Source organism: Clavelina lepadiformis, chromosome 7 (genome assembly GCF_947623445.1).
Source record: "Clavelina lepadiformis chromosome 7, kaClaLepa1.1, whole genome shotgun sequence".
Taxonomy (NCBI): Eukaryota; Metazoa; Chordata; class Ascidiacea; order Aplousobranchia; family Clavelinidae; genus Clavelina; species Clavelina lepadiformis.
In genome coordinates this window covers 10,602,255-10,630,243 of record NC_135246.1, presented here as the reverse complement: position 1 = coordinate 10,630,243, position 27,989 = coordinate 10,602,255, and the positions used below count along the sequence as shown (strand labels likewise).

General features: G+C 35.9%; 1 protein-coding gene and 1 long non-coding RNA gene across 3 annotated transcripts; one reads left to right on the top strand and one right to left on the bottom strand.

Moving 5' to 3' along the window:
- The first annotated feature begins 31 nt into the window (after positions 1-31).
- On the top strand, positions 32-21,313 carry LOC143464705 (cation-independent mannose-6-phosphate receptor-like). 2 transcript variants are annotated; one of them, XM_076962636.1, is made up of 48 exons: positions 32-2,698; positions 2,766-2,878; positions 3,053-3,222; positions 3,557-3,727; positions 3,830-4,047; positions 4,153-4,263; positions 4,987-5,150; positions 5,736-5,855; positions 5,955-6,104; positions 7,041-7,193; positions 7,304-7,391; positions 7,468-7,585; positions 7,760-7,850; positions 8,100-8,293; positions 8,485-8,638; positions 8,734-8,905; positions 9,233-9,383; positions 9,588-9,713; positions 9,905-10,083; positions 10,313-10,511; positions 10,638-10,807; positions 11,100-11,266; positions 11,468-11,602; positions 11,691-11,874; positions 12,013-12,233; positions 12,315-12,397; positions 12,555-12,648; positions 12,997-13,171; positions 13,304-13,492; positions 13,721-14,007; positions 14,357-14,485; positions 14,793-14,922; positions 15,067-15,251; positions 15,336-15,520; positions 15,728-15,892; positions 16,170-16,337; positions 16,449-16,659; positions 16,778-16,931; positions 17,090-17,188; positions 17,541-17,637; positions 17,704-17,876; positions 18,055-18,204; positions 18,485-18,699; positions 18,773-18,872; positions 18,958-19,050; positions 19,326-19,587; positions 19,854-19,929; positions 20,180-21,313. In XM_076962636.1, exons 1-48 carry the CDS (start codon positions 2,586-2,588, stop codon positions 20,452-20,454), a joined length of 7,527 nt encoding a protein of 2,508 aa, XP_076818751.1. In that variant the 5' UTR covers positions 32-2,585; the 3' UTR covers positions 20,455-21,313. The 2 variants fall into 2 exon arrangements, with proteins under 2 accessions (XP_076818751.1, XP_076818750.1); XM_076962635.1 differs by having other exon boundaries at positions 33-2,698; positions 19,854-19,968.
- Positions 16,925-27,243, bottom strand: LOC143464707 (uncharacterized). The gene is made up of 3 exons (XR_013118530.1): positions 27,133-27,243; positions 17,773-25,092; positions 16,925-17,605 (listed from the first exon to the last, which is right to left on the bottom strand). It is a non-coding gene; the product is annotated as an uncharacterized LOC143464707 (long non-coding RNA).
- Positions 27,244-27,989: the final 746 nt, after the last annotated feature.

Sequence of the window (27,989 nt, the reverse complement as noted above, 5' to 3'; positions counted from 1 at the left end):
TCTTCCATTCTTCCGCAAGTCGCATGATAAAGGATCCGTTGCCATTATAGGCCTAACTAATTGCTGCTCAAGCAACAGTTTGTTTATGCAGGCATCTTTTTCAGAGCGATGCACTCGAGTGACAGTAAGAACGTGCCAAGATATTTATTATTGGGAAAAATCTTAGGGCCAGTTTACTTTCTTACTAATTAGCTTGGATAAGTCTGCCTAAAATCACCTTTGGAAATTGAAAAATACTATTTAGAGATTCAGTAGCGCACTTCAGCTGCATTAATGTACACAATCATGAATAAATGTTATGCACTCCGGGTAATCAGCTAAATTTTACAGCCCATGCATTTAATCACTTGTGCTAAACACAGGCATTTACAGTTTTATATATTTTTGCATGATTTCTGAGGCTCTATATCAGGGGTGGGCAAACTACGGCCCGCCGGCACTTGCAGAAACTCCTACTCATTACTTATTGTTTTAATTAAACAGCTTACATGACAAAATATTATTCCTCTTACGAGTGTGTTTTTCCCTTCACTTTCAGTGCGTAAACACACAAACGTCAGTTGCGCATGTATTGCAACATGCTCTCAGCAACTAGCCGTACACTTCTCACGCATTGTTTGATCATAAAATACAAATACGGTAGCGGCTACTGTAGGCCTACCAGTACTTCTACTTTCCTCCAAATAGCTTTTCATTGTTATTTGAGACGCACAGTTTAATGTTTTTTACTTCGACAGGATTTTTGTTAAAAAATAAAAGATTTATATTTTTACTCTGTTAAAATAATGAGTGCTGTTAAAAAGCGAAAGATTGAAAACGAAAGTCGTGTTTTCAATAAGGAATGGACTGTTAAATACTACTGTATTTTATCGAAATTGGGAATAAAGCAGTTTGCTTAGTTTACAAGTCATTGTCTGACGATTTGTTTCCAAACTTAAAAAACTTTGCTGCTAAGTTTTTGACACTGTTTGGATCCACATACATATGCGAACAAGCATTTTCTTGTTTAAACGTAAACAAGTCGAAGAACTGGTCTTTGCTGACAGACACCAACTTGCGTGATGTTATGAGGATATCTACCAGCAAACTTGCTCCCAATTTGCAAAAGATTGTGAAAAACTGTGAACAGATGCACAAGTCTCATTGACTTTTGTGATGATGATTGCATAGCTTTAAACGTAACTGAGTGTGAAATACAAAAATTGTGTTTAATATGAATATGCGTTTATTTACACACCGGGTAAATTTTCCTACTTTTTAATGAGAGTGTGCAGCCCCCTGGCTGCAACATTTTTTCAAATGTGGCCCTCAGTACAAAAAGTTTGCCCACCCCTGCTCTATATGGTTTGTTGCAGATTTATAACAGACAGGTTTTTGTTAAACTTCAAACATGTACAGGGCCTTTTAAAGAATTAACACCAGGCACCTGACAGCCTGCAAGTGCGGCCTTGGATCTTTTGTGAACCCTATAGAACTAAAATACTGGAAAGCATGGCATCAGCACTAAGGATCTGTTGTATTGTGAGTATGATTATTCAGATTCCTGCAAATCCGAATATCATAACGGTTCTCCCAAACAAATGCCGTATGTATTTCTATTAGCAACAAAGGATGAATTTTCATCAAATAATTGCTAAATATGTAAAGCGTGCAAGCATTCCCCTTGTCGGTAATCCCCTCCCCACAATCGGGATATCGATGACGTTCGGTATGTAACGTTTCTAATATATCTAATTCATGACGTAAATGCGACCGACGGACCTTCAGAAAGAAATGCCAACTTTAGTTTAGCTTAGCGAGGAGAATGGATCATCATTTCTTACCAATAATATTGTTTTCGAGTTCACCATTGTTAGTTTTTTTGTGTTTGAATCTTCCACACAGCCTGACACAGGTGATATTTGGCCAATCTATTGAGGTTTGTGTTTGCATCATCCAATCCCTAAACTCCGCCCTCAAAAATTTTTAATCTGAGGCCGGATGTTAACTTACGTGGAAAGTGCGATATCTAAAAAAATTAATAAGAACTTCACTTTTGCTCTTCTGTTTTTATCTTTTTTAGACAAAAATGAGTACTCATCCTTACTTTAGAGATTGTATATTTACCCTCAACAAAGTGTACCGGCAGTGTTTAGGCAGACTGCAAAATGCACCTGGTGTAGCATTTTATTCCGGTGCACTCCAGTTTTAGTTGTCCTGCATCCCCGAGATATCATCGAAAAGTTATGTGCTTTCTAGCCTGGCCCAAAATCTTTTAGAAAAATGAATGACAAAAAATGCAGACAAATGGTGGGCCCTTAGGCATCTTTCTGTCTGGGGCCCCTAGAGACACATTTTGCTTTTATTCATTTCAATGTGACATCACTGGCATTTTCAAATCAGTACTGTTCTGTTTTGCTTTACTGTAAAGTTGAAAGAGCACATTCATAGTTCTTATGTATGCTTCTAAAAGGCCTGCTGTGTTATTTGTCATGGGGCCTTGCCGCCTTAGGCACCTGCCTAAGATAGCCATGGACGGGCCCCTAAGCTGTGGGCTGTTTTGTTGAAAGTTTAGCAAACCGTAATAAAAGTCTTTAGATAGAAAAATGTATGGCAAAGCTAAAGTAATTTTTATTATCGTTATAATATCAAAAACATTTGCTGAAACCTTTCAAGACTGCGGCAATGTACGAGGAAAAAATTTCAGTCAATTATCTGGGTAAGTCCTTTATTGCGACAGAAGTCAACTATTGTATGAAAAAATTTGTATTGGAATTTTTTTGCAGGGTGTGGGAAGCGCGATCAGAATTGGACTCCAATGAGATATATTTAATCGACATATGCCAAAGTTTATCAAATCCATCTGCTTGCAGTGGTAGTGCAATATGTAAAACTTCAGGTAATACCTTAAAAATCCAGTTCATATATCATGCAGTCATATGTAAGTTTATAAGACACGTATACCAAACCAAATGCAAAGAATTTTTGAAGATGAGCACATTATATAATTTATACCTATGCATTTACATTGTGTAGCTGATGTTTATCGATTATTGCTCATTTTCTCAACTAGGTGATATTACTTCGTATGGTGATCACGATAAAGCACCTGAAGTTAAAGCATCAAGTGAAAACTCTGTTAGTTTTTACTTGGAATACAACACCACGAAGCTCTGTGAAAAAACTGATCAAGGTTCCTTCTTCTATAGAAGCAGTATCACTTTTGACTGTAGTAAAAAATTGGTTTGTAAATGTTCATATTAGCAAGTTGTTTTAACCATTTGCATATTGCCTGAATTTTTATAGTTTAATCTTTTATTGTAAACTGTAGCCAATTCTTGCTTATCGTAATCTCATACACAATGTAGCAAATCATTACTTTTGAGCAATGGTTTGAAGTTACACATATTAACTCTTTTTTCATATCGAAGTACCGATATCACTTTATATGTATGTTTAAGTAAATATGTTGTCATTGGTTAAATAATGATCTTGCAAAGACATTGCCTGTAACAACTATACTGTCATACATTGCTATTTTATGTATATTATGGTGTTTATGCCACATGATTTATAGGGTGCTCCTGTCTTGATTACTTCAAGTGCTAACAGTTCGTGCAGTGTGGATTTTCTGTGGGAGACGAGCTTAGCGTGTCTGCCAACAGATCATGATGCAATGAAAGAAGTTCAGTGTTACAAATATGATCACGAGGGTCATCGACGGGACTTGGAAAGCCTCATACGACGAGTACTGTAGACAACAGTAGATTTTCCCACAAATATTTCAATTGTTAAATTTTTTACACTTATGTGGTGTTTGCTGCATTCACGCAATACTTTTCTTTAATAGGCTGGTGGATATTTTGTGAAAGATCCTACACAAACTACATCCTCGTTAGATGGTGTGTATATAAATGTTTGTCGAGATATACAGACTGTGGAGGGCGATGAAATGCATGAGGCTCTTGGTCAGTGCCCTCAAGGTGCTGCTGCGTGCTTGGTGAAAGGCAGTCACATATATAACTTAGGTGTCCCTTCAAGTCCAATAAATATTACGCAAGAAGACAGGTAAAATACTTTTAGCTTGTTGTGTTTCCTATTTATACCGTTATCAATTGTTACCATTAGGAGCTTATTTCACATAAGTGACAACTATCAAGGATTTGTTAACAGGATGGAATTGGAATATGTTGCTCCTGCTGATGCAGAAAAACCTGATGGATGTTCCACAGCGAAGGTCATAATCACATTTGTATGTCCAGGAAAAAACAGAGGGGGAAGCAAGTAAGTGATTGATGCCAGCCTTTCAATTTGGTATTGCTTTTAGTGTTTTTGGGTTGTGTTTCTAAGGTTGTTTTTTTTGTGTATAAATGGTTAATTTTCAGATGAAAGTACCATTTAGTAGTTAATATTTTTATAGTGTTAAGTCCATTAATTTTTCCAAGAAACAAAAGAATGTGATGCTGTGATTTATTTCACAGTGATGTTTCATCTAATGTAAGCATGTTAACAATTCATATTAATTTCAGCGTATATGTATATTTGGATATTAACCCTGAGTGTGATGTAAGTTGAGCCTTTGTTGGGAAAAATTGATTTTCTTAATTCTATTAACACCATAACTATTTTGACTGATTATAATTATTTATTACTGGATCATCGTTTCAACATATTACCAGCTTTAAGCAATGTGCAATATCTTAAGCTGTCTTATACGATTTGGTTATTCATAACACATACAATGTGAGTTTTGCGTCCATACAAAAATCAGGAAATAACTGTTTCATTGAATAGGCAATAAAATGTGATGACGTGCAAACGGTTGTTTTCAACACCCCAAGTACCCTATCTTTTCAAACTATGCATTGTAACTAACAATTAAAGCTATTTGTAATTTAAAATATGATTCTATTTGTGAAGATATCATAGCCTATATTTGGAGCCATTGCAATCTTACTGCAATGTAACCAGTGCTTCATTTACATGAAATGTTATTTTTCCTTTTAGATCTCCGTTCATAACTAGTTCATTGAACTGTCAGTACAACATCGAATGGTGGACAGAAGCAGCATGTCCCAGTGAATTTATCACTAGCAAAACTTGTGGACTTGATTTAGAGAAACATGGAGTTCAACTTGATCTTACTCCTCTGATGAAGAATAGTGGAGTGTGTAAGTTGAATGTATTGTTGTATGTATTGTGTAATATTGTAGTGCTAATTTCCCTCCCAATGCAATTATTTTTACTGTAGTTATGTATTGCAACTATGACTAAAACATATCCCAGTTGAGCTTTTGTACAACCCAGTTAAAGGTTTTCCTTGCTATGTATGCATACTGTACTGACTACTAAGCACTAGTTTCATAATTTTGTTAAGCAGCAAACAAATGCAATGGAAACTTTGGTTGATAAGAATTCACAAAAACAGACCAATTAAATTTTAAAACAATGTAATCACCTACTTTACCAAACATTTTTTGTTTGGTGAGCACAGTGTGCTGAATTAACTAAAAAGCTTCATTAAAGTATTGACATTTTTTTTGGTCTAAAAGGGCATTTGGATTTGACGTAGCTTTTTATTTCTTTGTTGGAGTATGTTATCGCAATGTCAGCTGACATTTGAAGTAGCATGTATGTTGATTGACTCAGTATTGAGTTCTTGTAGAATGTAGATGAACTTCATTGAAATATTTGCTTAGAGCTTATTTTCTGGCAAGTTGACAGCAGTTAATTGTACAATGTGGTAATGTTTTTAGACTCAATTCAGTCCAGTGACTCCAATGCAGATTTTGGTTTAAATGTATGCGCAAACACCAACATTCAGTGTGGACCAAAGGATGATTCTGTTCACCCAAACGCTGTTTGCCAAATTGCTGGTAAGTTAGTATGCTTAGCAGTGCTTAGCATTTGTTGTGTTGCTTTATTAAATGGAAGTATATTAGTTAACTGGGTTACTATGTTGTATTGCAATCAAGGAACTTCAAGCTATATTGCTGGTGTCGCTGACGACTATAGGCTAAAATACGTTGATGAACAGCTTTCATTGGTCTATGTTGGTGGCCAAAAATGTCATAATGGAATTCGTAGATCATCAGTGATATTGTTTCACTGCAATCAAACTGCTGGTAATACTACTGTACATCTTACACTTTTACTGTTATAAAACGTTATAGTATAACCAACCTGGGTAAAACAACTGAAGCCAAGTGTGGGTATGGCTGAAAATACACCCCAGCTCACCCATTTGTATTACGAAGTGCTTTTCTCTTTTGTCGATGAAAGGTTTTCTTTTCATCTCTGTTGGAGCCAAAGTTTGAATTTTTATCGTCAGCCATTGTAGATTGTAGAATTACAAGTTAAGGCTCACACGTATGCACATGATGTTATACTTTTTTATGACGTTTTCAAACTTATATGGTAGTATATAGGTATAGTATAGGGCTCTTCTGTGTAAGGCAAAAATTGATGTTGTAAGTGAAGACATTGCTTGTATAGTATGTAATATTTTCTTTGGTGGATTGCAAAAGAACATGTTGTTGGCACAAATGTCTTTTTAACATGATTATGAAAACTTAAGTTTGTTTTTACACTAAATTCCCACCAAATGTAAAAACAGTAAACTCCTAATAATGTACATGCTATGTTACTAAAGAAAACCACATCAAACATAAAGCGACTTGATACATGTAACTACACAGGAAACATTAATTGAACAAAAGTTATTTTTTGATGGTTGACTTTACATTAGTTGTTAGTTTGTTAGAAACAGAGTTGCTTTTTTGGTTGTTGTTGTTGTTGTTGTTTTTTGGTTGTTAACTTTGGCCGGGTGTGATATCCGGTACCTGGTCTCACCACAGGGATGGAGACCTTAATGCTTTATGTAATGCATATGTACGTATGTTATGCATTTGTGTACCTCATATGCTTTAGTGAGAAAATATCACATAGTAAAATTAAAACGATACAGTTGCCAGTGACCAAAAAATTACAATTCTCAAACATTAAGCATATTCTTTTAGAAAATGTAGTGTGTAATTTTTTGCATTGTTAAATTTATTCAGGTGTCGGTCAACCTACCTTCAACCATGAACTCCACTGCACTTACTTCTTTGACTGGCACACAAGTCATGCATGCATTGCGTCAGCACCTACTTGTCAGATCACTGATAAAAAGGGACAGTCTTACGACTTGTCCTCTCTTAAGAAAATAGCTGGTACGATGTTTTCTTTATATCATTTTGCATATTTCTGATGTTAACGTCGTTCGACTCATGATAAGAACACATAGTAGTAGCATAATTTTGTAAAAAAAGTTTAACTTTAGGTGAAGGTGTAAACAACTGGCAAGTGTTAAATTCTGGTGAGCAACAATCTAATACCGCACCTTTAAGATATTTTATCAACATCTGTGGGTAGGTGCTGCCAAAATAATTTTGTCTAAATTTGTTTTGCTTACTTGTCACCCCAAAAAACAATCCTGTGATTTAGGGAAGTATTAAGAAGTGGAGACACAAGAGACTGCCCCATTGGCTCTTCTGTCTGCTCTGTGCAGGGAACTGATTTTTCATCATTTGGTTCATTTTCAACTTCTAGTTTATTATTTAAGGTACGTTAATTGATACCATTATCAACTACTGTGGTGTATGCTGCCTTTATATAACAGAATATATTCAGAACTCACTTCTTGTTGATTAAACGGCTTATTATATTGTTACTATACCAAAAATATAGCCACTATTTATAAAACGATTTCTATCACTATGAATATTTATGTTGATAGAACAACAAATTGGAGTTACATTACAATGGTGGAAAGACCTGCGGTAGTGGTAAACAGGCAAGCACCAAGATCATATTTGAATGCAAATTGGGTAAATAATTATTACTTCCATAAGTTCTTTGTACTCTTTCAACTATCATTACTGATATTAAGTGGTGCTACTGATATTAAGTATACATGCTCAAATTATTTGTGTTAGTCTTCTTTTTGAGGTCTTATATTATGGCTTGCATTTGACATGCCAGTTTATTTGTGCTGTTGTATTCCAGGATGGTTTAAGGTAGGGCAGAATGCAAATTGAGACAATAAAATAATGTTTCTTTTAATATTTTCCATTCAGGTGACCTTGATGGCAGCCCCACCGTCAAGTACTTGTCTGCCGATAAATGTGACCTTGTGCTGACCTGGCACACTGCTGCCGCTTGTCCCCTTAAAACAGTGGTTGGTGAAAACTGCATGGTGTCTGATAAAGATTCTGGTCTCACCATTGACCTCAAGAGGCTGACTAAAACTGGAGATACAGGCTACTACAAGGTAAGACAACTAGGCATATATCAATTTGCTACACCGTTTTGAATAGCAGAGCAGATACTTTAGTGCTATGTATGAACTAGTGATATATGAGCTAAGTTTATGCATTGACACTTGTTATGGTTAGGTTAGTCAACTTAGGTAAAGTAGAAAGCTTCTCACTCCGTATACTTCCATTGACAATTTTTTTGCAGGTGACTACCACTAATTATGATTACTATTTAAATGTATGTGGTGAGCTCAGTGGTACACCAGGTGCTATGTGTGTTGATCACGCACGCCATTCGTCAGCTTGCCAGCATGAACTGCATGGACTTCAGAGAACTTACACTACAGGAGTCAACTCTGGTAAAGGAAATTGGCAAATATTACCTCATATTGTTTCTTTATTACTCATTTGTCTGTTGTTTGATGTTTTATTTGTGGCATTTTTTTATTTGAAGATGAGCTGACTTATTACAACGGCTTTGTCAGATTACTTTACAAGAATGGTGATTCCTACAGCAACCATCTTCACACGCGTTCAACTCAAATTTCATTTTTGTGTGACCCAAAAGCAGGGGCAGGACACCCTGCTTTTATGAAGGAGGGAAATGCTACTTATGTGTTTAATTGGTTTGTGAATTGGCTTTTTCCGTATCAGGATGCTTATCATACAATAAATTCAAGCCTTCAGTTAGGAAAGAAATTTTGATAATAATGGGAGATAAAAAAACAACGAATTTGTCATTTGATATTTAGATGAATAAGCTTTTTTGTATGTTTTTGAAATCTCTGCGAAAATTAAGTTTCTGATGTATGAGCCACTTTTTCATGAGAATGTATTCTCTAGGTTGAATTTTTTTGTAAAGTTATGCCTTTCCCATTGGCGTCTACATATGCAATGAATGTGGCATGCAATGATGTTGCTTGCCATCATTATTGAAGTTTATTCACATAAAGGTACACATCATACGTCTGCCCTGCTGCATCCACACAGTGCGTGGTTGAGGATAAAACAACTGGTGATCAGTACGATTTGTCGAGTTTGGCAAAATCAGAAGATGTGAATGATGTTAATTGGTCAGTTATCGGCGAGGATGTGCCAGGACAGGTCAATTATTTTGACATATAACAAATACAAGATTTTCCTAAAGTTAACCACACTTATGATAGGAAAGTAAACATATGCCCTAAAAATAAAATAATTCAAATATATGTTGTCAAGTATTATGTGTGGATATAAATATATTAATCTTCCTAAAGATTGACAATTCTTTTTTGGCATAATGGTTAACATGGTATTATATTTGCACAGGGAAAGAGAAAATACTATTTGAACATTTGTCGACCTGTCAATGAAGTCCAGGCTTTCAGCAACAGAGATATTGGTTGTGATGTAGCAGCAGGAGCGTGTGAAACTGTTATTTCATCGAATGGCCAAGTATTGGAATAAGATAATATTTTTGCATCGTATTGCTTTTTATTGGTTATTTATTTCATCAAAAAGTTGAAAACACTTAACTAAAACAAACACTTTTTTTCTATTGTTTTTGCATAGACCTGCTGCTTTCTAACATCACAATTAGTGGCTACTTTTAATAGTTTATTACGATTCATAATTGTTAAATTTAGGAAGATGTTAGTGTTGCTAACCTTGGAAAACCTGTCAGTGGTCCAAGGATCGAGAGAAAAGGTCACCTCATTCTCACGTACACCAATGGCAGTGATTGTACTGAGAATGGGAACAAGGGCGAATTTACCACTCACATGCATTTCATCTGCCAGAAAGGTGCTTCAGCTACTTCACCCAGGTAGAAGTTTGTCCCAAAGTTCTTTTTTGTCTCTGTTTTCACTATCACTTTTTGGTACTGAGTGAAGTACTATTTTTCCACAGTAACATGTGAATGATCAAAACTTAAACTCCTGTAGGTAGTTGTTTTGTTAGGCCAGAGGTTTTGTGTTTTTTTTTGCCAAAAATACTTGCACATTGAATTTTTTTGGTTTGATACATTCTATATAACATGTGGACAATCTTTTCAGAGTAATTCAGCGAACAGCTTGTACTGTGTCATTTGAGTGGAGCACACAAGCTGCATGTGCAATTGTTCAAAGCAGCAGCGTGAACAGCACAGCGTGTGAAGTGAAAGATCGGAATTCTGAACATGTATTCAATCTTCTGCCTTTGCGTGCAAAATCAGGTCACACTTATGTGGTAACAAACAACAACTACAACTACATCGTAAGAAACTTGAAACTTTGTATGTTTAATAAAAAAATTTTATATCTTTTATGACACCTTTGCTTTGTATTACTGTAATTGCAAACAAAAATATTGTGACGTGTTGAAGTTTAATTTTTTGTTCAGTTCAATATTTGCGGGACTGTTGAGAAGTGCCAAGACAGCCACCATCATCAAGCCTTTGCATGCAGGGAGGATCCATCATCACATGATGTGAACCAGGTTATGGAGACCAGCGTTGGTCCAACCTATTCAGAAGATGGTCATCTGACTATGGAATTTACTACAGCTCTAAGGTAAAGTCTTATTTCAATAGATGTTTAATAATGTTGTGCTATGTTTGAATAGAATATGTTGTCACATTTTTTGGTCTATTGTAAGATATAGGTTATTTTTTATGTAATTCGGTGGTAAGTAGTAGCTGACATGAATTGTTTGCCTCCTGGCATTACACATTTTAATAGTTGAAAGTATAGTCAACTTGTCAATCTGTTAACAAGAGATAAAGCCTAAAGTAATTGTAATTTGACTAATTATTCAATTTTTAAAATTTACATTGTAAATCACAAACATGTACTCGTATAACAGAGATCCAAAGTCATTGGTTTCACCAAAGTATATTGTCACATTCACGTGCAATCGTTCTGTTATCATTGGCAAACCAACATTAACGTCTGCTGAGGAAGATGTGACCAGATTTGATTTTCCTACTTCCCTGGCCTGCCAACCTCAAGCAGTAAATTGTTTAGTTTCAGGTACAATGACGTCATATCGATAATAACCTAAATATTTAACAGAAGTCAATATTTAAGCGATAATGAAACCGTGCGACTTTGGCACATTATGTTTGAAGCGGTTGGTAAGTCAACTGTTGCTTTACTTTGCGTGAATGTTTTGGCTGTAAAATTTCAACTAAAACTGTGAAGTGTGAGTTATTTTTGTCTTGATTGATGCAGATGAATTTGGTAACGAATACGACCTTTCACCTCTTTCTAATCCTGATCATCCTTGGTCTGTGGTTGATGAGGCAAATTCCAATAATTTTCACCTCAGCGTATGCAAGCCTCTCTCTTCTGAGTCCGGATGCAGTGGTATTAAAACAATTCTGTCTCCACAGGATATAAAACATTTGCTAATCTAAGAGATCATTTGGATAACACATATATGTCGCTTTAACAGGTGGATTAATCGGTGCTTGTAAAACAGTCACTGACCCGGATGGAAAATCCACCAGTTATAGTCTCGGGCTCATCCAGTCTAACCCACAGGCTGTGAGTGATGGTCTGCTGGCTTCTGCAGTCAGTATATCATACATGGGTGGAGATATCTGTCAAGCTGATAAGAAAAAAAGATACTCCACAAGGTATGTTAAGAAAACTTGCGTAATGTTTTAACAAAATGTATTATCAGAAGTCAATATATTTCAAGCCAAAGTCTAAGGATGTTGTTAATTATTATGTTGAAATTAACCTTTCATGGAATTTTGTTAACTTTTTTGTAGGATTTTGTTTCAATGCTCAGACAGCGAATCAAGTGCGCCAGTACTTCAATCCAACTCTGATTCATGTGAATTTTTCTTCGTTTGGCGAACTTCAATCGCCTGTCCGGTTACAAAATCAGAATCAAAACCTGGTCAAAGTTGTTCGGTTACAGAGCCTCTCTACCAGCTAACCTATGACCTGTCTTCATTAACTAAAAGCACAGATTATCATATCGAAACAGGTAAGATTGACTCTCATACACCTTTCCCAATATTAAATTTGTAATTCCTATGAAACCTACAACAGTGTGAATACTTTTTAGGTGATGAATGGGACTTTAATCTTAACGTATGTGGAAAATTAAGGCAAGGCTCTGACTCATGCAAAGATGCAGCAGCATGCCAGGTAAAGATGGAGTCGATCCAGTATGTTTTTCACGCTATATCGCAACGATACGTTTCAATTCGTTAATTGTAGCCTTACTACTTGTGCTACGCCTGGAGGAGATTGAGTTCCATTCTAGTAAGATGACCGTTTTATTAAATGATCAAATTTGTGTCAGGTGCATCACTCTTCAACACAAGTGCATGATGCTGGCCATCCTAATAGCACCCTGTCATACAAAGATGGAATTGTAACTCTAACTTATCTTCATGGTAATTTGCACACTTTAATGCTGTATGGTTATTACAATTAAAATGACAGTAATTTTGCTAGTGGTAGCACTGACGTTGGTCACATGCTAACATAATGAAGGGTTTCTAACCAACATTGGTTTAGATTATTGTTTATTTGTTATTGAAGTATGCTGATGTTTCGTTGTGTGATACTCATATTCTCAGACAAATTCACTAAACTAATTTATTCTTCTAGATGTACGCAAAATTCTGTTAAATTAAACAATTAAATTGCTGTTTGTTATGCATAATATTTTATTCAAACTCTGTGCAGATGATAGACCTGTCAAGGAGTGTTGTGTTTATAGTTTTTTGTGTTGTATTAAGGTCAACGCTGTCATCACGATCAGTACCACAGAAGCACCACTATACGCTTCAGGTGCCATCACAATGAGCAATCCAAGCCAACTTACATAAATGAAACTGCAGACTGCACTTACGTGTTTGATTGGCCGACTCCAAAAGTTTGTCCACCAATCAAATTTGTGGAATGCCTCACACAGTGAGTACAAGAAGCTGTTTTTACCTTGTTCCATTCTAGTAGATTTTACCATGGTGTCAGTTGTACAATCATAAATAAAATACATGTTCACAAAGTATTCTGTACACACCAAGTCAGAAACTATTTTCAAAGGGATTCGTCTGGAAATCAATACGATTTGTCATCATTGTCACTGGCTGATCAGAATTACATGGCATCCTTGAAAGGAGACACTGGTGGTCATTTGTTTTATATCAACGTTTGTCGCACGTTGTTGCATAGACCTGGAGTGAGATGCCCACCTGATGCTGCAACCTGTGTCAAACTTCCTTCCAATAATAAGTGAGTTTGTCTGTGTGAGGCCCTCAAGTTTGTCAGTAAATAAAAGTGATTGTATTGTGCTGTATAATATTTGTCTTTTTGGTTTAATTTTTCTCAAATTGTCACAAAAGTTAAAACATTCAGCTTGTATACAATAAAGTCATGAGTAAGTAAATGGTGATTGTATTGTAACCATAATGATTGTATTTAAGATATTTTATCAAGACAAATTTGCGTTGTTGAAATCAGGTTTGTCAGTCTCGGTAAAGTGGACAGTGGTCCCCAGTTCGTGGACAACAAACTCCAGTTGGTTTATTCAAATGGTGACCAATGCTCTATAGACACATCACGCAACTATTCAACGACAATAACATTCCAGTGTGATGCCTCTGCTCCTGTCAATTCACTGCCTGTAGTAGTAAACGGTGACCACAGTTGTAACGTGCAAATGACTTGGGTGACCAGAGCTGCTTGTCCATTAGAGAAACAACATACTGGAGAGACATCTTCATGCACTGCAGTAAACCCTAATACAAGTTAGTAAAAAAATCTAAACTAACTTAGGCTTATACTTTTTCCTAACTGTAACGTGTTTTGCTTAAGTTTATACTTCAACTTTTAGTTAATTGCTGTTTTTATTAATAAAATTTTGTCACGTTTTATTGGAAAATACATACAGTAATTAGACAACAAGTTTTACACTAAGATATATGTAAGATTTTTCACATTATGTAGTTGTAGTATTTACAACTCTTTAAACCTTATCTTAAGCAGTTAGTGTAGTACAGTAGTGTGTTTTGCTTAGACAGGTGTGGGTTTTTGAGCCAAGAATAAAAAAATATACAAAATTCTGCTCCCTCAAATTTGTCTTTTGTACCTTCAAAGGGCATGAGTTTAATATGTCAGCTCTCGCATCTGATACATACCATGAAGTTCATGCGCCTGATGGTCGGATATTTCATATCAATATTTGTAAGGATGTCACTGATTCTAGCTGTCCTGATGGTCATAATGGTATGTATGACATAATTTGCATGATGTGACATTAAAATATAAGTGGAAACTATCGGTCAGATTTGCACAAAATTAGGTACAGGATATTTGTGTGAAAAATGTTGGTGCAAAAGGTTCTTTGTATCCATGTCAATAATTGTTGGGCAATATTACACAGTCCAGTACATGTTTTAAATTCCTCCTTATTTTTAATAATGCGCATTGAATATTTTCCATTATGTTTTCATTTTCTGCTTATGTAAAAAGTATGCTTTGCAGTAACTATATACAATAGTTGTCTTTTATGTTGCTATTGGTACTTGAATAGGTAATTGCATGCGTAAAAGTGGTTCATGGCACTCTGCTGGTGTGGTATCCAGTCAACTTACGTACACTGATGGAGCACTCAAGCTTGTTTATGAAAATGGCGCCCAGTGTGAAAGCGATAGTAGACGAAGGTAAGTTTTGTTAAATTCTGTGTTTCTCTGGTTACGACGATTTTTTTGTAATAAATATAGTTTATAAGATTTCATGTAATCCATGTTAACTTTTGAGTCGTTACTAGTTAGATGTGAAACCAATTATATTACATATTTTGCCAGATATTCGACTGTGATAAGTTTTGTTTGCAAGCGCTCCACTGCTGCTTACCTTGAAGAACCGTCTACTAGTGCTGTCAAACCGGTCTTTGTCGGTGGCGATGATTGCACGTTCTATTTCTCCTGGCACGTGCATGCTGCGTGTGAATTGCAGCACCCTTGTGCAGTTGTTGACACCAGCTCAGCATGTAAATGTTTATCAGTCTTCCTTATTTACTTCTATGCATGCCATTGTTTTATAGATACAGCATGTTGAACATTCTGCTCTGCAGGGCCTCGGATTATTGATATGAGTCCCCTAATATCAGAATCTGGTCATTATGTGGCCGTCTCAGACATTGCTGGTGAGAAAGCATCTTACTTCATCAATGTTTGTCGTCCCCTCGAACCCATCCAAGGTATAGCTTGTCCTGCTGGTGCTGCTGTTTGTGAAGTTACGGAAAGTCATAAAACAAAGGTATCTAATCAACACCCTATCTATTGCTGTTATTCCTTTCACATTGCTTTCAATGTTTTTAAAGGTGGATTTCATTTTACGATTTATTAAATTAACATTTATTGTGTGTCACAGTAAAATTGTTATACCTGTAGTTTTTGTTTTGGTTCCAAATGCATCTCCATAGTGTTTGATTCTTTACATTAAAATCTGTTTCTGTTGTATCAGTCTTTAGGCTTCGTGGATCCTCAGCACAATTTTTTGTCATTCAACTCAGAGACAAAATCAGTGACCCTGCAATACAACAGCAACCAGCCTTGCCCGTCTTCAAGTGGTCAAAACGTTTCAAGCCAAGTGATTTTTTCCTGTCGCAGAGGTGCATCTCCACAGGCTGTAAGTTATGTGTTTCAAGCCACACAGCTATTTGAATGCACAAGTTGCATTACACATATTTTTTTGTAAACAAATCCACAATGAAAAATAGTAGTATAATTTGGTTTGTCTTGTATCATAACATACTCTGGCACCCTACTTCCAAGTGCCATGTCTCCCATGATTTTCATTAGTTCGTGTAATTTGTATGAATGGCAGTAAGTTTTATATATAATGCTATTTGCCTTGATCAATGATCATGTTTGAAAGTTTTTGAAATTATCTTATATTTTCCTAGTCTGCTCCTCGGCTAGTTTCAATCACCTCTGATTGCTTGCACATCTTTGAATGGGGAACTGACATTCTTTGTAGTAATTCTATCAACACCACGGCATCTACTAAATGTTCTTTTACAAATGCCGCTACAGAAGAGACTTATAACCTGTCCAAGATTTCTTCCATAACTGTAAGTATTAATCGACCTTTGCAACCAATAACTTGCTGATAGGAGTTGTCAGTATTGGCATTTCACTGTGTAATGGTTATTATATTGGTTTAATTTGTACATGTTCCTCAGCTTCTTGACGACGGTGGCAACTTTGAAATTTCTCCCTGTGGTCAAATGCAATCCAGCGGAAATAAATGCCAGAACGCAGCAGCCTGTTTTACTTCAAGCGATGGTGAAAAGGTTTCCTTGGGTGACTTCAGTACCAGAGCAATCACTGCTGGTGCTACACCCAGCATTCCAGTTCAGATGACATTCACTGCTGGTGACACCTGTCCTAACTGTAAGGAAATTGAAACTTGTGTTAAGCGTTGTCTTTGTTTTGTCATAGAACAGCTTCATTAGCCAGCTTTACACTCTGGTTCTAGACTGTGAAATAAGTACCTATGTTGTCATGTCAGCAAACCGCAAGAGACATATCGACATTTTATTTCGCTGCAATCATAACACCACATCAACAGCAAATAACATACAGATCGTGTATGATAAACTGGAACAGTGCAGCTATATTGTGTATTGGCCCACTCCTTACGTATGTCCTGGTCTAAGTGAAAGGTAACTTGTTGTTATATTTTCTCCTTTAACCCCTCTGTGTGCTATTTACTAGAAAGTATGCATCCTGTGCACCTTTGTTCGCATTTCTTAGATTTAAGTTTCAGGTTTTCACAGCACTTGTTACACACGTTTCTAAAATAAAGTTCAATGTTTCATAGTTGCGTTGTTGCCGATGTGAACAGTGGATACACATACGACCTTTCCTTACTCTCATCGTTAACACATGCATGGGAATTCAAGGACAACAGTGGGAACACGTAGGTTTAAGTTGAACTATTTTGTGCTTGTACTTTGGTAGCAGAAAGTGGATTACAATCTCAGCTACATAAAACGCTGAAGTTTTGTTACTTACACTAGCTTGTAGCGGCTACAATGTAGCCGGTCCCAAAATTGTTGGAGAAAGCAGCGATTTTGAATAGTTTTACAGGAAACATAAAGATTACTACTGACTTATAAATCTGTAAAGTTAATAAAATGAGTATAATGCCCAATCTGGATTCTTATTGAGGCTCGAGCCTAATCTTAAGCTTGTACATAAATGTTAACCTTAAATTCATTTTTGCAAGTAATTCAAATTACTCTTGTTGATTTATGAAATATGATTTCCAGATACTTTATAAATCTTTGCCGTTCTGCCAAATCATCTTCATCGAGCAGTTGCAGTGACAATTCAGCTGTTTGCAGAATAATGAAAGACAGCCAGAAGGTAAGCAAATCATGTCAAATTAATTTTCATTAGGTTACAAATACTCATTAAGCGCAAATATCGCAGGTGCAAACACTCGGCGTACTGACATCACAGATGATTAAAGTGACATCATCAGGTGTGACTGTTACTTACAGTGGAGGTGAGAAGCAAGTTTGTGACAATGATGCATTGTCCTCTTCCACTGTCATTACTCTTCAATGTGATCCTAGAGTCACTCAGCTTCCTCAGTTCGTGAGGTAAGATCTTCTTCTTAGCAAAAATAAATATTATTAGAATTTGTTATTTACTGTTATGTAGTTACTGCAACTTTTGTTTTCCATATATGTTAACTGTACTGCATCGATAGTTTCTAAATGTTTATTTTAATCACATCTAAATTAGTTGAATTGAAATTGTTTACTGATATCGAAACAGCCTGAGTCAGGATGAATGTACATTTCATATCACATGGAAATCACGTATAGCTTGTCGAGATCAAACAAAGGCAGTTACACTAGACAACCAAGGAAAATTTGTGGACCCTAAATCTGGAGTTACAGTTGACCTCACCCCTTTGCTTAGCAGGTAACGTTTGACTTAAGCTGGGTTAACATTGTTTCACCAAAGAACCGCTTCTTTTTTACCAAGTTCTTTCCTGGCGCTGGTCTAATGTAAATGTTATTTAGATTATATCAGATAACCTTTTCATGATGACTGTAATTAACTATATCGGCTTGCCGCTTTTTTGTCCATTCTTCAAACCTGCCTTTATCTTATATATAAACAACATGACTTGCTTTTTGTGAAAGAATTATTTTGTTTTGTTTCAGTATTGCCAGATTTTAATAATAAGTAATGTATTTAGGACGTGGTTAGCGTCTGGGGATATGAGACAAGAAAAACGTGGAATAAGCAACTACAAATATGCCATTAATCTAAAAGGAAAGATTGATACTTCTGAATTGAGTTCAACAGTTGTACAAAGTTGTGGGACGGGAACTGCAGTGTGCCAATACAAAGCAGGATTTGCTCGAAAAATTGCTGAAATAACCCCAAAAGCTCCAAGTTATATCATGGCTGGTAAGTGAAAACCCTTCTTTTAACATTACTGATATTTTCTATATTTCATGTTAGCTTATTCTTAAACGCGCAGATGAAATCCTTGAGGTGAATATAACATCGAATGATAAATGTGGCAAAGATCCCAACAAGAAGTCTCATGTCATCATTTCGATAAGATGTTCTCACTACAAGTATGACCTGCAAACAGTAGGGAATATCCAGCATATCAAAATGTAGCTTTGTGCCTTTCACCTAATTGCTGCTTTGTTTTCACAGTGGTATTGGAAAGCCAGAGTTTGTTTATGAATCGTATGAATGCGGGTATATATTCCACTGGTACACCGATGTTATATGTGTGGAAGTACAAGGGTAAGTATTTCATAGTGGTTTCTTTCATTCCTGAAAGTGTGCCAGTTGCTTCATCATATACATTTGTCTGAAACTTAGATTTATGGTTAAAACTCATGTATAAAGATTGCTACTGTCGTAGTTCCTCAAATTACTTTCAAATGTTGATAAAATTAATTTCATCAAATAAATCATAACAATTTAATTGTGTTCCTGTTGGTAAGAGTTGTTTGTGAGAACACTTTTTATCAAGGCATTTCTGTAGGTACTAACACAATGTGCATTTATCAACATAGAAATGAAAAATTGCCATCCAATGCACAAAACACCAGTCACCCCCCTTCTGCTGTGGATAAAAACACTCATGAAGCGAACGATAGACACAAACATGCTTCTGCCATTGTGATATCGGTGTTTGTTGTTCTTGCTGTATTCCTCGCGCTTGGTCTACTTTTTCGAAAGGCGGAACGCCGGCAAGCATTTGTCACCTCAGCAAAACGAATAGCATGTGCTCCTTGTAGAAGTGGGGATGATTTCCAATATCGTTACGTCAGTAGGGTAAGGATTGTGACAAATGCTAAACGATGCAGCAGTAATTCTGATCTGTTACTACTATTATATTAATTATACGGATAAAATTTGTAAGTTAGTAAAATTAAATTGGAATGCCAATGAAATGTTTGCAAAATGATTTTTCAAGGCTGCCTTATGTGTCCAGAGCAGCTGTGAATTTACCAATTACTCGGACAAACCTACTCTTAGCTACTAGTAGCCATGTAACCTTTTTATCCTTTTAGAGTTTATATATTTTTGTGATTTTCCAGGATGGTGATTTAAACGGGGAGGAAGGAACTTCCCTCTTTGATGATGACATTCTCCAGGAGGAAACATCATTGTTGGGTAACAGTTTAAGATTACACAGCTCTACATTATCTCATGGTAGGTCAGGATAGCACTTTAAAACTTCAAAAAGCTGTCATAGTATGTATTTTATGGATTCTGTATACTTGCCACTTTTACATGCAATTATATTGAAGACTTTCTCAATTTGTGCATTATAGCACTTTTACCTTGTTTATGCATTATAGTATGTGCTTGTATGCACTTGATGTTATGGTATTATAGTTAACTATTCTCCCTTATTTTTCAGGCCTGGATGGAACTCTTGCTACATTTGGAGGAGCAATGGATGATGATGATGATGATGTGAAACAGTTGTTCGTTGTCCCGGAGGTGAAGGTCAAGCGTCACTCAAAGAATAAAACATCTAAAGATAAAAGGTCAAAATCAAAATCTCCCAACCCGTTTGAAAACGACAACGACAGCTCACTGCTGATCCCTGGAAGTAGAAGAGCTCCTGGTGTCGGTGGTGAAGTCGTCACTAGTTACCATGACGATGATGATGACGACATGCTTGATGGATAGATTACGAAATACAATAAAATTTAGCAAGACGGTACCACGTCCAAGAAGCCTAAAGTAGGAACTGGTATCTACATTTTTCCTGGTGCTTCTGCTGTACTGTTAGCCAGTTAGGGTTTTGAGTTGTATGCAAGTTTTGTTTTTGTCTGGTTTATCTCCTTACCTCGATTGATTACATCATGCAACCAGTCTAAATAATAACTGCTCGTTCATTTTCAACTGTTCCGTGCTTATGCATTGTTCAGTTTTGATGAAATTTACTCAACAATTTATGCAATGTGTCCTGTCATAGTGATGTTATGTTTTTTCACCAGATTGTAATTCGTCGCACTCATGCGATATGTTGTATTATGGTTCCTCAAGATCAGCTTAAAATACACTATTGATTGATGGATTAGTATATTTGTCAATGCAGGTATTTACGTTTCCGTAAAATCTGGCAATTAAATTAAAAATGCTTGTCTCTGTCATCATCACCAGCATTATTTACATGATGATAATCTTCATTTTGGTAAATATAGTTTTTCGTCGTCCACTCTTGATTTTCTTGCTAGGCTACACCACAGCTAGGTACGATAATTGTACTTGTAATTGAACAACTGCCCTTACGAAAGATAGTGCTGCACTCATGTGAGCGATATCTTGCACAAACCAAGCTTGGGCGATTATAACGTCTACCAACTCTGTTGAAAGTTTTTTCCAGGAAGAACTTTGTTTCAGATTCGCCTTCGCATTACTATTTCAATGTATTTTTGTGCAATTGTCTCTATCTTATATACTGTGATTGCCTAAGAAAATTTAATGATCGACTTCGTATGTGATCATGTTACACACTTGTTTATTACACTTTCCATTTGCAAAATTTCCAAACTTGTGGTTTCAAGGAGATGAAATTTATAACAAAAACGAACAGTTAACCACAGAAATGTTAAAACTGACTGGTCAACAGGTAGAGATGGGATCAAAATGAAGAAAATTATTTGTGTTTGGAGTCCGACGCCTACTTAGTTCGTCACTCAACCGGCATGGCTAAATTTTTGTTTAGGATAAACCCTAGGATGTTTCATTTTTTCACCATTTTGGAATTTAAAAAAGCTTGGGGTCTCCCTAGGCGGTATTTTGGGCACAATGAAAGAATCTAAACTTTTTTTTTGATTTATGACGTCATTTTGAGGTTGCACCCCCTTGTTGAAGTTTCAGTGGAGGTGCATTTTTCTAATTTGGCGATATCTTGTTAACCGATTGAGCTAGGGCCATTATCAAGGTGTCAAAAGATGCAGAATGGCTGGTTTCCTATAACCACTCAATACAGTTTAATTGCATTTTCGCTCTAGAAAAAAAGTTATTTGAGAAAAACCAAAATTTTGACGTATTTTGCCTACAAGTCAACATTTCAGATCAACTATTTGAGTAAACTACTGATGGAAATATTTCAAAATAAAAGAATAAAAACGTTTGTGATGTAACAACAATTGTTCACTAGTATCACAAAACAATACAATTATTTTAAATGTAATTTAAAAGTTTAATAATACTTAGTCATGATACTGGGATGCTCAAGTGGTAGTCATACTAGTCAACTTGGTGGTTAGTGCTTTAGCCTTACTGTTAGTTTGAAGATGGCGCTTACCAGATCAGCTTTATCCAGTGCATTTATTATATATGAAAAGCTTGCTGGCAATGTTTTGCCTACCAAAAGTGAAACAAATCCAAAGTTTATCCGGAAGGCACCAGCTTTCAGTGATGTTAAAGAGAAAGTTGTTCTAGATGTTGCTGATCTTTGGATGAAGCGAACCTCCCCACAGTAAGCTTAGTAAGGATTAAGACCAAGCTAAAAGAACTGATTAAGAAGTTTAATCTTACACGAAAAAGAGCAAAAAAGATAAAAAAAATGTGATATTTTTGATGAAGATTGGTTAACAAATTTATTTGACGTTTGTAAGTGCAAGTGTAGTATTGAAGAAAACCCATCACTTAAAAACAAACAAAGCTTGCTTGCAGTTGTGTTTTTGAAGACCGGATACCTTCAGAAGAGATAGATTTTCTCAAAGATCAGCGAACCACAAGAAAAATGATCATGTCCTCAGTAGATCAGACTCATTTAACCAGTGTTTTAAAAAGATGCAGTCATAAGCGAAAATATTACCCTGAGCAGTCTACTGAAAATTGTTCGTCTTCTAGCTTATCTTCAAAGCATGTTATTGCTGATAAAATAAGAAAAAAGTCTAGAATCCAAAATTTCAACGTCATGTCAGATTCGGAATCAGATTCAGGAGATCATAAATCAGACCCAGATTTTGAAATCAAGAAAGTAATTGGTGGAAAATTCTATAAAAAAATTCATACGTTTTCTGTAAATCAGGAAATGTGCATGCTAGCTGACCGTCGTATGACTTCTATACGCCAGCACTCAGACCAACTGAGATCTTTGGCACGTGAAAAAATCGCAGCATCTCCAACAACTATTTTTCGCAGACGAGAGAAAGTACGAATGAAAGCATTAGAAAGATGCCAGTTAGAGATAAAGTCGTGTAGTGCAATGCAACTGTGTTATGATGGTAGGGTGATTAACTCACTTGACCAGTATGTTTTTGTTGGTCAGTTGTTGGATGACCAGAATAAAAAATGTGAGAGAATTGTTGGTGTCAAAACCTTTCCCAAAGGAACATCAGTTACAGGGGAAATACTTTCCTCCACAATTATTGATGAGGTATGCGGTGATACTCTAAAGAAGGTGTACTCAGTCATGGCGGACACTACAGCTGTTAACACAGGCAGGAAGTCAGGAGTAAATAAACAGACAACAGTTTCCGCAGTGACGAATTGTGCTTGTTAGTGTTAGCTTCTCATTTGCTGATGAATGTTCCGGAAAATCTAAAAAACCTTTTAACATACAAACAGGAGAGCATAAGTCACTTGCGATGGATAACAGCTGCCAGCGGCTACCTTCGTCTTCTGCTTTTCAACATTGGAAGTCAACAAATGTCCACAAATCAAAAAAGAAAATTGGAAAAAATTGTTTCATACATTGTTTAAGTCTATGTACCCTCTTTTGTAATGATACATTTGCATCCAAAAGCTTGTGATGGTCCTTTTCTTACTCTTTTCCAACGCAACCTTCTTCTTGCTTATAGAGAAATCCAGCCAGATGTTGCTGATATGGTAATGAAATATTACTTGGATCATGCGGCACAATGGCTTGACCCCCAAAATGTGGCTTTAAGTGTTTATTCTGAGGTGCCACCTTACCCAATCGAGGCTGTTAAAGCATCCTCTTCAATGCCGCTATCCATCGATGTAAATAACTTGCTTATGAATCGTAATGCTGGTTTAAAACAATTTTTCACATTGAACAGCAAACAAGCTCCTTGCATTGCTTCAGATCATGTTGATCCAGAATTTTGGAAAGCCATTGAAAACAATAATAGGTGCAATGAAAGGAAAATTGGATGATTGAAAAATATTCTGCAGGAGAAAATTCGTGAAAACAAATCTACTCTGAGGCGTACTGATTTTCGTTTGCAAGCATACCTGTGCAATATGGATAACAATTAGTGAAGACAGTAAATTTTTGGGTTAACATAAACTGTTGTTTGTTGTTAGTTTAAAGAATAAAAATAAATTTGAATAAAAAATACCATTTGTTATTTGGCTTATGGAACTGTTCTTACATGGTAGAGTAACGCTAAAGTAGAAATCAAAGTCGCAGTTTAACATGATTGTTTACTCGATCTTTCCAGAACTACCGATGTAACAGTTATTTACACAAACTGCTGTAATTTTAAGTTTATTTTAGATATATGTTTGTGTAACGAAATTATGTCACGCGTTATTCACAGTATTTTGTATTTTACCGTTTTTCTGAGTTTGTTCTCTAGTGCGTTGATTGGTTGCAATTACCGTTGTTTGTCTCACTAATTTGGCGCCTTGCCTTTTGTACCCTATAAAAGCCGTTCGTTAAGTGATTTGAGTAGGTTTAGAGTAGTAGGATTTCTTGGGTTTTACTGGTGGTGTCGCGGTTCACCATGAATGTGGAAATTGAGCCTGGCTACACGAAAGAAAAAGTTCTGTTACATTTGTATAGCTTACATATAAAATATTTTGCTTACTTTTCATGGCGAAGGCCAATCTAAAAGTTTACAATCACCACCAAGCAAAATAAAGGTCCGGTTGGGAACTACATTGTGATTTGTATACAAAATATGTCAAAACTTAGGTTTTTCTCAAATAACTTTTTTTCTAGAGCGAAAATGCAATTAAAATGTATTGAGTGGTTATAGGAAATCAGCCATTCTGCATCTTTTCACACCTTGATAATGGCCCTAGCTCAATCGGTTACCAAGATATCGCCAAATTAGGAAAATGCACCTCCACTGAAACTTCAACAAGGGGGTGCAACCTCAAAATGACGTCATAAATTTTAAAAAAGTTTAGATTCTTTCATTGTGCCCAAAATACCGCCTAGGGAGACCAAGCTTTTTTAAATTCCAAAATGGTGAAATAATGAAACATCCTAATAAACCCGCTTACCAATGTTGTATGTCAGCAGTTCCGAAGGATGTTCGTTGCTGGGGCGGATTAAATAAGGACGCAGATTTCTTGGAGGTTGTGAATTCATCATTGATGCCAAGTTTCCTAATTCTGTATTACGCAAATACACTTAAAAATTGCTACTTTTAGACTAAATAGTTTATCGGGCAAAAACAATTATATATCACAGGCCAACAAAAAAAAATTTTTTTTTGAAAAGGCATGATATGTTAGATCGATTTAGGGGTATATCAGGGGCGCTGAGTCCGAAAATGCCATTACTTTTGCTGAATTGGCTCTAGTTTTTGAGATATTGCTTTTTCCTAAATATGCCATGAAAAGTTAGAAATGTATGCTAGTGAGTAACATAGGTTAACAAAAACTGAAGCCATGTGAAGCAGCTATTTAGTTTTGCCCAAATGTTGAGTTGTCTTGCACAAATTTCTCGCTTGGGAGGTAAATAAGACCTTAGATTAGTTTATATCATCTCCCATCAAGCACTAACATAAGCCTTAACATCAACACATAGCATAACATTCTTGATTCGGAAACAAACATAACGTTTTACCGGAGCAGAGAAGAAATGTTAATGCAATTTTTCTCTCAAGAAGATAACTTTGTGTACTGTAAAAACATCGAAGGACTTCTTTCATCTATAGGTCTACTTGAGTATAAACCAAAAGAATGGAGGTTATTCATTGACAGCTCCAAACAAATGCTTGAAATGCGTGCTATTTCACAACAAAAATAAGTTTTCCTGTGTTCCAATTCGTTTTAGAGGAACACTATCAAAGTGTAAAGATGATCTTGAAGAAACTTTCTTATACTGAGCATAACTGGGAGATATACGTTGATTTGAAAATGTTCAACTTTCTCTTAGGACAACAAGGCGGCTACACCAAGTATCCCTGCTTTATTTGTTAATGGGATAGTCGGGCCACTGATCAATGCTGGATTAAAAAGGAATGGCCCATACGTGAACAGCTTGTGCACGAAGATAAAAACGTTGTAAATGAACCTTTGGTCAGCCGTGATCGCATCATTTTACCCACATTGCACATCAAATTGGGTTTGATGAAACAATTTGTCAAGGCCTTAGATGAAGATGGTGCTTGTTTTGATCATCTGTGCAAAGTATTTCCTGGTCTTAGTATTGAAAAGCTGAAAGCAGGAATTTTTGATGGGCCACAAATACGAAAATTAATTTAAGACTAAGTTTTTCCATCACATATGACTGAAATTGAGAAGGCAGCCTGGCACTCTTTCATTGCAGTTGTAAAAGGATTTCTTGGAAACACAAAAGCAACCAACTATGTGGATCTCATATAAGTAAAGCTTACAAACTTTCAAGCTCTTGGATCAAGGATGAGCATAAAAGTTCACTATTTATTGAGTCACTTGGATCGCTTCCCTGAAAACCTCGGAAATATGATTGAGGAACAAGGTGAAAGGTTTCACCGAGATATCAAGGTAGATGTGATACTTACATGATGGCAGATTACTGCTGGTGCCTAATGCGAAGCTGTCCACAACAAAACTACAGGCGAAAGTTGTACAAGATAAACTTTCCTGCAGATGACTTTAAGCTAATTTGAGTAATTAAGTAGAGTGCATCTAAGAACTTCACTAATGCACATCCTGAGATAGGTATATTTCTTCGTATAGTGTTTTGCTTTGAATACTCCGTGGCAAATGAAAAAATTGATTGCTTGTTTATTTCGTCTGTTTTTACAAATTGAATCTGTTGAATATACAAATAAATGGGGCATTTTTTGTGTTGAATATATGGAAAAGAATAGACTTATGCAGCACTTCTTCATTTAGCTAATCTCACTGTGTCTTTAGCTTTTGCTTATTCTTGTGGTTTTAGTGCTGACAGACTAACAACAACATTTAATAAAGGTTGTTCCTTAAGATAAAATGCAACCTAGCTTCAAAATTAAAAGGTACCAAAAATATCAAAATTCGCTAATATCTTAAAAACTAGAGCCAATTTGCAAAAACTAATGGCATTTTCGAGCTCAGCGCCACTGATATACTCTAAAATCGTTCTTACCTTCTATGCCAAAATTTTTTTGTTGGCCAGTATAATTTTATCCGCTTTAATTCTTTTAAAAACAGTAACAAAGCTTAGCAACACTATAATTAAACCTTTTCAGGTTGGTTCCATTTCTGGTTAGACGAAGCAGATACCAGAGTCGAAACCAAATAGACTCGATTCGATAGTCAATGGGTTACGTGTCCAAATTGTGATTATTTTTGACCCAACTTAGCCTAAAAAACATTTGTGCAAAAGGAATGTATGAAATTAACCACCGAAATCTCAAGTGACTATATAGTGACGAAACCAACACAATATCTAACAAAATATGCTATTGTTTTCATTTTGACAAGTTCTTAGATCAACTGAGGAATGAAACTTGTTAACAAAACTATAAAGGCTTTTAAAGCAAACCTGGCATGCTGGTGGTCAATATAAATGTCCAGATCGGTATAGTGATCCAGTGGTTCCGATGAACGGTTTCAAATTCTGGCGAAACAATATAAAAACCCGAATTTGCATTGAGACAAGCTTGGTAGTCGAAGCTTGAGCGGTGATGATTTATCGCCAAGTTTAAGTTTCGGAAATACTATCCTTAATTTGAGAATAAACATCGTGATACCATGGTAGTCTTGTTTATTTTTTCAACCCTCAAATCTTCGATAAATTCCGCTTTGCTTAAGCTGTATGCTGTAATGTTAAATTACGTTTTGCTACGTTACTGTTTTTTTATGCCTGTTTTTATTTTTTAGTTACTTTTATTTGTTATTTTATGTACTGTAAGTTTGGAATATTACACGTTTCTTCCTCATCATCTATTTTAAAATATTATTTTTAAACATCAAAAGTTGCCACACAAGGACGCTAAATTAATACACCGTTGCCTAGCAACGATGTTCATGAAATTTGGCTTATGTGTGGACACTTCAATCTGTTAATGATCATCATCATTCCAACAATTGAAAAA

Coding starts and splice junctions, on each gene's coding strand:
- LOC143464705 (XM_076962635.1), top strand. CDS start 2,586: ATGTATGGCAAAGCTAAAGTAATTTTTATTATCGTTATAATATCAAAA. Junction 7,194..7,303: donor CTCTCTTAAGAAAATAGCTG/GTACGATGTTTT, acceptor GTTTAACTTTAG/GTGAAGGTGTAAACAACTGG. Junction 16,932..17,089: donor TGTCCTGGTCTAAGTGAAAG/GTAACTTGTTGT, acceptor AATGTTTCATAG/TTGCGTTGTTGCCGATGTGA.